Genomic DNA, 9,297 nt, shown 5'->3' with positions numbered 1-9,297 from the left:
GTAGAAAATAGTAAAAATAAAGAAAACCCTTGAATGAGTAGGTGTGTCCAAACTTTTGACTGGTACTGTAGGTTAAATTAATTTAAAGGATAGGATAGTGTTCTCTGAATGAGTGTGTGCATAGTCAATGAGAACAATGACGATGTGCACACATTTAGCCATTGTGTATGACTGCACAGCCCCGTGTCTAAATAACAGTCAAATTAAGCAACAGGGACCTCTCTCCCCAAATCATCAGCCACTCATTCTGTACCTCCTAACTACCATCCCAATCTTTTATTTATTTTTAACTTAATCACTGCAGGTTCATGAGTCATACATTATAATTCAATTAAACTAAATATATCAATTCTGAATAAACTATGAAAGGCTAAGTAATGATTCATTAATCTAGGTTCCAATGAAACTGTAAATGAAAGACATTACGTTAACACAGAACAATAGTCCTTTGTATTCAAATCAATGTATTTGATGATGTTAGGATAATATTATTGTGTAGCCAAATAATTAGTCACAAACAAAACAATATTTTTTTACATTTTCGCCTGAAATGACATACCCAAATCTAACTGCCTATAGCTCAGGCCCTGAAGCTAGGAAATGCATATTCTTGATACCATTTGAAAGGAAAAACTTTTGTGTATGTTTGTGGAAATGTGAAAGGAATGTAGGAGAATATAACACATTAGATCTGGTAAAAGATAATACAAAGGAAAAAAACGTTTTTTTGTATATTTCCTTGTACCATCATCTTTGAAATACAAGAGAATTGCCATAATGTATTATTCCAGCCAAGCTGCAGTTTAGATTTTGGCCACTAGATGGCAGCAGTGTATGTGCAACGTTTTAGACTGATCCAATGAACCATTGAATTTCTSTTAAAATGTTTGTATCAAGACTGCCTAAATGTGCCTAATTTGTTTATTAAAACCTCTCTGGGGCTGGTGGGACGCAAACGTCCCACCGGCCAATAGCCAGGGAAAATACAGCGTGCCAAATTTAAATAATATGATATAAAAATCTAACTTTCATTAAATCACACATGTAAGATACCAAATTAAAGCTACACTCGTTGTGAATCCAGCCAACATGTCAGATTTCAAAAAGGCTTTTCGGCGAAAGCATAAGATGCTATTATCTGATGATAGCACAACAGTAAACAAAGAGAGTAGCATAATTCAACACTGCAAGCACGACACAAAACGCAGAAATAAAATATAAATCATGCCTTACCTTTGACGAAATTATTTTGTTGGCACTCCAATATGTCCCATAAACATCACAAATTGTCCTTTTGTTCGATTAATTSCGTCGATATATATCCAAAATGTCAATTTATTTGGACAGTTTCATCCAGAAAAACACAGCTTCCAACTTTTGCCAAGTCACTACAAAATATATKAAAAGTTACATGTAAACTTTACCAAAATATTTCAAACTACTTTTGTAATACAACGGTAGGTATTTTTAAACGTTAATAATCGATCAATTTGAAGACGGGATGATCTGTGTTCAATACAAAAAGAAAATAAACTGACGCAACTTTTTTCGTAACGTGCCTCTTCTCAAAAAATGTACTTCATGTGACCCTAATTTACGATAGCCCTACTTCTTCACTACACAAAGGGATAACCTCACTGGTGACATCCAGTGGAAGCGGTAGGAACTGCAAGCAAGTCCATTAGAAATCTGGTGTCTCTAAGAAAACTCATTGAAAAGACAGTGACATCAAAAAAATACAAATTCTGAATGGTTTGTCCTCAGGGTTTTGCCTGCTACATAAGTTCTGTTATTCTCACAGACATGATCCAAACAGTTTTAGAAACTTCAGAGTGTTTTCTATCCAAATCTACTAATAATATGCATATATTATATTCTGGGGATGAGTAGCAAGCAGTTGAATTTTGGCATGCTATTTTTCCGATACTGAAAATGCTGCCCCCTGCCCTCAAGAAGTAATTAATTACTTTTCAAGTTCAAAACTGTGCACTCTACTCAAACAATAGCATGGTATTATTTCACTGTAATAGCTACTGTAAATTAGACCGTGCAGTTAGATTAACAATAATTTAAGCTTTCTGCCAATATCAGATATGTGTATGTTCTGCCAATATCAGATATGTGTATGTCCTGGGAAATGTTCTTGTTACTTACAACCTCATGCTAATCGCATTAGCCTACGTTAGCTCAACCGTCCCGTGGATGGGACACCGATCCCGAAGAAGATTTATTAATAACCTCATCCCTGTTTTGGGTTTTGAAGTCAGCCTTACATTATTCAGCATTCTGTGCTGTCTTTGCTGTGTAATGGTGGCAGGAAAAAGCCTTTATTAAGTATGGCTCTATAGTGGCAAGTGGAAGGGGGAGAAAGTAAGGAACGTGTCTGTCGTCCCTGCAATAAGTACCAAAATTGGTTAAAGAAAGTTGTAAATGGACTGTTGTGCGATATACAGTGCATTCGGAAAGTAATCAGACTGCTTCCCTTTTTCCACATTTTGTTACGTTACAGCCTTATTACAATACCCCATAAGGACAAAGCGAAAACATTTTTTTTTTTTTTTTTGCTAATTTATATATAAATAAATCCATACAGAAATACCTTATTTACATAAGTATTCAGACCCTTGATATGAGACTCGAAATTGAGCTCAAGTGCATCCTTTTTCCATTGATCATCCTTGAGATGTTTCTACAACTTGATTGGTGTCCAACTGTGGTAAATTAAATTGATTGGACATGATTTGGAAAGGCACACACCTGTCTATATAAGGTCTCACAGTTGACAGTGCATGTCAGAGCAAAAACCAAACCATGAGGTCGAAGGAATTGTCCATTGAGCTCCGAGACAGGATTGTGTCGAGGCACAGATCTGTGTAAGGGTACCAAAAAATATCTGCAGCATTGAAAGTCCCCAAGAACAGGGTGGCCTCCATCATTCTTAAATAGAAGAAGTTTGGAATCACCAAGATTCTTCCTAGAGCTGGCCACCCGGCCAAACTGAGAAATCGGGGGAGAAGGTACTTGGTCAGGGAGGTAACCAACAACCCGATGGTCACTCCAGCAGAGCTCCCGAGTTTCTCTGTGGAGATGGGAGAACCATCCAGAAGGACAACCATCTCTGCAGCACTCTACCAATCAGGCCTTTATGGTAGAATGGACAGACGGAAGCCACTCCTTAGTAAAAGGCACATGACAGCCCACTTGGAGTTTGCTAAAAGGCACCTAAAGGACTCTGACCATGAGAAACAAGATTCTCTGGTCTGATGAAACCAAGATTGAACACTTTGGCCTGAATGCCAAGCGTCACGTCTAGAGGAAACCTGGAACCCGCCATATGGTGAAGCACGTTGGTGGCAGCATCATGCTGTGGGGAAGTTTTTCAGCTGCAAGGACTGGGAGACAGGATCGAGGGAAAGATGAATGGAGCAAAGTACAGAGAGATCCTTGATGAAAACCTGCTCCAGAGAGTTACAGACCTCAGACTGGGGCAAAGGTTCACCTTCCAACAGGACAACGACCCTAAGTACACAGCCAAGACAACGCAGGAGCGGCTTCGGGACAAGTCTCTGAATGTCCTTGAGTGGCCCAGCCAGAGCCTGAACTTGAACCCTAATCAAACATCTCTGGCGAGACCTGAAAATAGCTGTGCAGCGACGTTCCCCATCCAACCTAACAGAGCTTGAGAGAATCTGCAGAGAAGAATGGGAGAAACTCCCCAAATACAGGTGTGCCAAGCTTGTAGCATCATACCCAAGAAGACTCGAGGCCTCAATCGCTGCTGAAGGTGCTTCAACAAAGTACTGAGTAAAGGGTATGTAAATGTGATTTCAGTTTTTTATTTTAAAATACATTTGCAAAAATCTCAAAAAACCTGTTTTGCTTTGTCACTATGGGGTATGGTGTATAGATTGATGATGAGAAAAAAAACAAAAAACWGGTTGTAACATAACAACATGTGGAAAAACTAAAAAAGGGGTCTGATTACTTTCCAAATACACTGTAGATTGCAAAATAGTTGGGAAGAGATTTCGAAGTTTTTTTTTCATGGTGTAGGGTTTATGAACTGATACACAAAATGACGCTGGATTCAAAACTGAGTTTTTCCAATTTCAATTATTATACAAAATTATTGCAACCAATAGAATGTTTTATACAGTTGAAGTCAGAAGTTTACATACACCTTAGCCAAATACATTTAAACTAACTAAGTTTTCACAATTCCTGACATTTAATTCTTTCATCACATTCCCAGTGGGTCAGAAGTTTACATACACTCAATTAGTATTTGGTAGCATTGCCATTAAATTGTTTAACTTGGGTCAAACGTTTCAGGTAGCCTTCCACAAGCTTCCCACAATAAGTTGGGTGAATTTTGGCCCATTCCTCGTGACAGAGGTGGTGTAACTGAGTCAGGTTTGTAGGCCTCCTTGCTCGCACACGCTTTTTCAGTTCTGCCCACAAATTTTCTATAGGACTGAGGTTAGGTCTTTGTGATGACCACTCCAATACCTTGATTTTGTTGTCCTTAAGCCATTTTGCCACAACTTTGGAAGAATGCTCGGGGTCATTGTCCATTTGGAAGACCTATTTGCGACCAAGCTTTAACTTCCTGACTGATGTCTTGAGATGTTGCTTCAATATATCCACATCATTTTCCTGCCTCATGTTGCCATCTATTTCGTGAAGTGCACCAGTCCCTCCTGCAGCAAAGCACCCCCACAACATGATGCTGCCACCCCTGTCCTTCACGGTTGGGATGGTGTTCTTCGGCTTGCAAGCCTCCCCCTTTTTCCTCCAAACATAACGATGGCCATTATGGCCAAACAGTTCTATTATTGTTTCATCAGACCAGAGGACGTTTCTCCAAGAAGTACAATCTTTGTCCCCATGTGCAGTTGCAAACCATAGTCTGGCTTTTTTATGGCGGTTCTGGAGCAGTGGCTTCTTCCTTGCTGAGCAGCCTTTCAGGTTATGTCAATATAGGACTCGTTTTACTGTGGATATAGATACTTTTGTACCTGTTTTCTCCAGCATCTTCACAAGGTCCTTTGCTGTTGTTCTGGGATTGATTTACACTTTTCACACCAAAGTACGTTCATCTCTAGGAGACAGAACGAGGCTGCGTGGTCCCATGCTGTTTATACTTGCGTACTATTGTTTATACAGATGAACGTGGTACCTTCAGGCGTTTGGAAATTGCTCCCAATGATGAACCAGACTTATGGAGGTCTACCATTTTTTTCTGAGGTCTTGGCTGATTTCTTTTGATTTTCCACTGATGTCAAGCAAAGAGGCAGTGAGTTGGAAGGTAGGCCTTGAAATACATCCACAGGTACACCTCCAATTGACTCAAATGATGTCAATTAGCCTATCAGAAGCTTCTAAAACCATGACATCATTTTCTGGAATTTTCCAAGCTGTTTAGTAAATGTAAACTTCTGACCCACTGGAATTGTGATACAGTGAATTATAAGTGAAATAATCTGTCTGTAAACAATTGTTGGAAAAATGACTTGTGTTATGCACAAAGTAGATGTCCTAACCGACTTGCCAAAACTATAGTTTGTTAACAATACATTTGTGGAGTGGTTGAAAAACGAGCTTTAATGACTCCAACCTAAGTGTTTGTAAACTTCCGACTTCAATTGTATATAGTGGATACAACCATCCCAGCTCTGCAGATTTTGCTGAGAATAGACAGAATCATTACATCGTTTTGGTAAAAATGACTTGGCAAATAGAATTTGGGTAGTTCGAGGACATTTCTAATTTGAGTCTTGAGCTGAAAAAGCTTAATAACCTCTGGTCTATGGTGATATTAAGAATAGCTCTATGTCTGATAGCTCTATGGTGACGGTGGCTTTATCAGGACATTTCACCCTAACCACACGTCTTCTTCGCACATTGGTACAGTATCTCTACCCGTAAACAACTATACATTACAGGAACTGAGTTGTGCTGGTAATTCACTGTATTTGATAATGTAATACCCTAATAACTTTATGTGTGAGAAACTGTAACACACGGACAATGCACAGGATTACTTGATTTGTTGCTATTGATTTGGAGTGGCCCGTCACGTGCAGCATTCTATACAACACCGCCCTCCAGTGTTCAATGTGGATATGACAAAGGACACATTAAAAGGGTACAACTTTGGGTATATGATGGGGAAAATACACAATTATCACTTTCTAAACCAAAACAACTTGAAATAGTTAATCTTATTCAAACATTTATTTGATCCAATTCTTTGGAATGTAGTAGTCATTGATCAGAGTCAGAAACAACATAGACAGATGGGTAGAAGCTGACCAGGGAGTCAAATGGCACCCTATTCCCTACATCGTGCACTACTTTTGACCAGAGCCCTATGGGTGCACTATATAGGGAATAGGGACATTTGGGACGGAGTCCAAGTAAAGAAACATTACTTGAGTCATTAAGGCCTCAACTGCTAACTTCTTTTTTTCTTTTTTATCTGGGACGGCAAATTACAGAAGCAGTATTGAAAATCAAACATTTTGTAGAAAAAAAATGGCACAGACATTTGTGACAGTACAAAAAACACAAGGTGATATAACATACCAAGTTAAACATTACGTAAGTAAAGAGACATGTATAGCTTTTTCAATAATGAAAAACATCTCCATAATTGTACATTTCAGAACTATATCATCTGAAACCATATAAAAGAGTTATCTGTAACACTGTCTTATCCTTCTTTTGCTTTCTTTCTCTTTTTTCACAAGTCAATATCATAAACAACACAAAGATCTTTTAAATATATCAGTGCAACATTGTTTTCACATCTATTGCTGCAGCATCCTTTCCTATTGACGAAGACTACACCAAAACATTATGCCTTTACAAGTGGTGGAACCATACAAATAGAATGACTCATTTTAATTCCAATCATTCTAATCCTATGGAATGTGGAATACTGTTATGAGCTCGAAGCAGAACTATGAAACATCTGTTTAACTAGCTACCCCGCATGAAGAAAACATGAAAGAATCTAAACATAGAAGCTCATAGACCCCGGCGGAAGGAATAAACAGTATAGCTACATCACATCCATTGATTAAACCATGGATCTATGTCTTCGCCATTTTATACAGTACTTTGTTTTGTCTGAACTCTTCACATTAACATTCAATACAGACAAAAAGGAGAGCAAAGAGGATGTAGGCTACAGTACATGAAAACAGCATGACGTCATAAGAGTCTCTTTCATTCTATCAAGGGCCATCATTCCACCACAGAGATGTAGGGCCGGTTTCCCAGACATAGATTAAGCCTAGTCCAGGACTTGAAAGCATTCTCAACGAGATTCTGAATCTATGTCTGAGAAACTGGCCCATAATGTCCCAGGTATTGTCATAGCACTGTGATTGCATTTTCTTCGTAGAGATGCTTCAGCCGCCCAGTCTGTTGTCTGAATACGTCCTAAATACCACCATATTCCATATATAGTACACTACTTTTATATAGCCCATAGGGCTCTGGTCAAAAGTAATGCACTCTTTAGGGAATAGGGTGCCATTTGACACTTCTTCACTCTCTCCTTGTTAGGCCTTTGTAGCCAATTGTTGCCCCTATTAATAAGGCTCAAAACTGATGATCATGGCTGAATCTGAACATCTCTCAAAAGGCCATAACCATTGGCTATAATAACCCTCATTTCCCAGGCAGCATTGGGAGAGCACCAATGGAACATAACAACACAAAATGCCTATTACATACATGATGACAGCCAGATAACATTGCCTATGATACATAAACCACAAAGAAAGGATACTGCAGCATTTTGTCTCTTTTTATAAAGGCGCTCAAATATATTAAAACCTATGTACAATAAGTTGGATGTGTCATGTGCTATGGAGGGATGGCATGGAATCCTGCCAATCTGACCCTGCTCTACCAACCTAACGTACTGCTATGATCAGAATCAGACTCTACCAGCCGATGCCTAACATACTGCTATGATCAGAATCAGACTCTATCAGCCGATGCCTAACATACTGCTATGATCAGAATCAGACTCTATCAGCCGATGCCTAACATACTGCTATGATCAGAACAGAATCAGTGGAGAAAAGGCAACAGAAACTTTCAAAAAGGCACTGTGGAACTAGACACAGGTCTAGGGCCAGGGCAAGCACCCTCTGGATGCATACACACATGCATGCACATACACTTGCTCACGCACGCACACGTACGTACATGCACGCACACACACACACACACAAACAAGATGCACAAATCGATGCACAAATCGATGCAGACATACAAACTGATAACATGACCAGCCGAAGAGCCACGCATCAGGATAGTGAATATACGTTTCTATGCTATTTCTGTGAAATAATAATGACCTCTGATGAAAAATAAAATATCCTATCCTTCCAGAAGAAAAATAACAAAAACATGATAAATACTTCCATCTCAATTGGTCTCATCACCAGCATCTGATTACAGAAAAACAAAGCACGTCGCAAAACAAACAAAAAACAAAATAATAATTTTTGCTGTACACGTTTTATTATACACAGTGCCCACTACGGGTAGGTTCCTTTCACTGCAGCTCCTGAGAATAGCATGGCTCAGTCACAACCTCCCACCATCGCTATAGCCAGCTGCATCCCAAATGCCACCCTATCCCCTACATAGTGCACTATATAAGGAATAGGATAACACTTGAGTCACAACTCACAACCCTCCGTCCGGTGGTCTAGTTCCTCCAGCTATGAGGCTGCTTGTGTTCTCTTCCCTCAGAGGATGACGCTCACGCCTCTGAGTAGCTGTTCTGTGCATTTAGCTTGCTGTCCTTCTTTAGCTTGACGCCGTCCACCAGCTCAAAGTTATAGTTCTCCAGAGCCGACAAGTTCCTGCTGTCGGACATGTGGCCGTGCGAGCAGGCACAGTAGAGGACAACACCACAGATGGCTCCCAGGAAAACCCCCAGAGCGCTCATAGCGATGATGGTGATGAGAATGGGGTCCAGGGTTTTCAGCATGTTGCCTGGGCCACCCAGCTCGCTATTCTCCACTTCCTCTGGGTAGTAGGGGTCCATCGCTGAAATAGAGATGGGAAAGAAACACTTTAGTAGCCTGTGGTGGTCTAGACTAGCAGTTATTCCTGCTGCCTTCAAAGCACACATGTACTGTATGCCAATGCTGGCATGAGTTTGAATCTGGCCCACGCTCTTCTAACACAGCATCTCTCCTCTTTACTTTATTGTCCCTCTTCACTTTAGTTGTTAAGGATGGAAGATCCTTAAAAAAAACTTTAACA

At 39.8% G+C, this 9,297-nt stretch overlaps 1 protein-coding gene across 1 annotated transcript in view; it reads right to left on the bottom strand.

Annotated features, from left to right (window-relative positions):
- Positions 1-6,218: 6,218 nt before the first annotated feature.
- The window catches only part of LOC111979190 (neuropilin-1a), a 67,843-nt gene continuing 64,764 nt past the window's right edge, over positions 6,219-9,297 (bottom strand). Inside the window, exon 19 of the mRNA XM_070448920.1 lies at positions 6,219-9,078. Coding sequence (XP_070305021.1) covers positions 8,789-9,078 — 290 coding nt within the window. The 3' untranslated portion in view covers positions 6,219-8,788. The remainder of the gene's footprint in view (positions 9,079-9,297) is intronic.

This window comes from Salvelinus sp. IW2-2015, linkage group LG19 (assembly GCF_002910315.2).
Source record: "Salvelinus sp. IW2-2015 linkage group LG19, ASM291031v2, whole genome shotgun sequence".
NCBI lineage: Eukaryota > Metazoa > Chordata > Actinopteri > Salmoniformes > Salmonidae > Salvelinus > Salvelinus sp. IW2-2015.
This window is presented reverse-complemented; position numbering and strand designations above follow the sequence as displayed.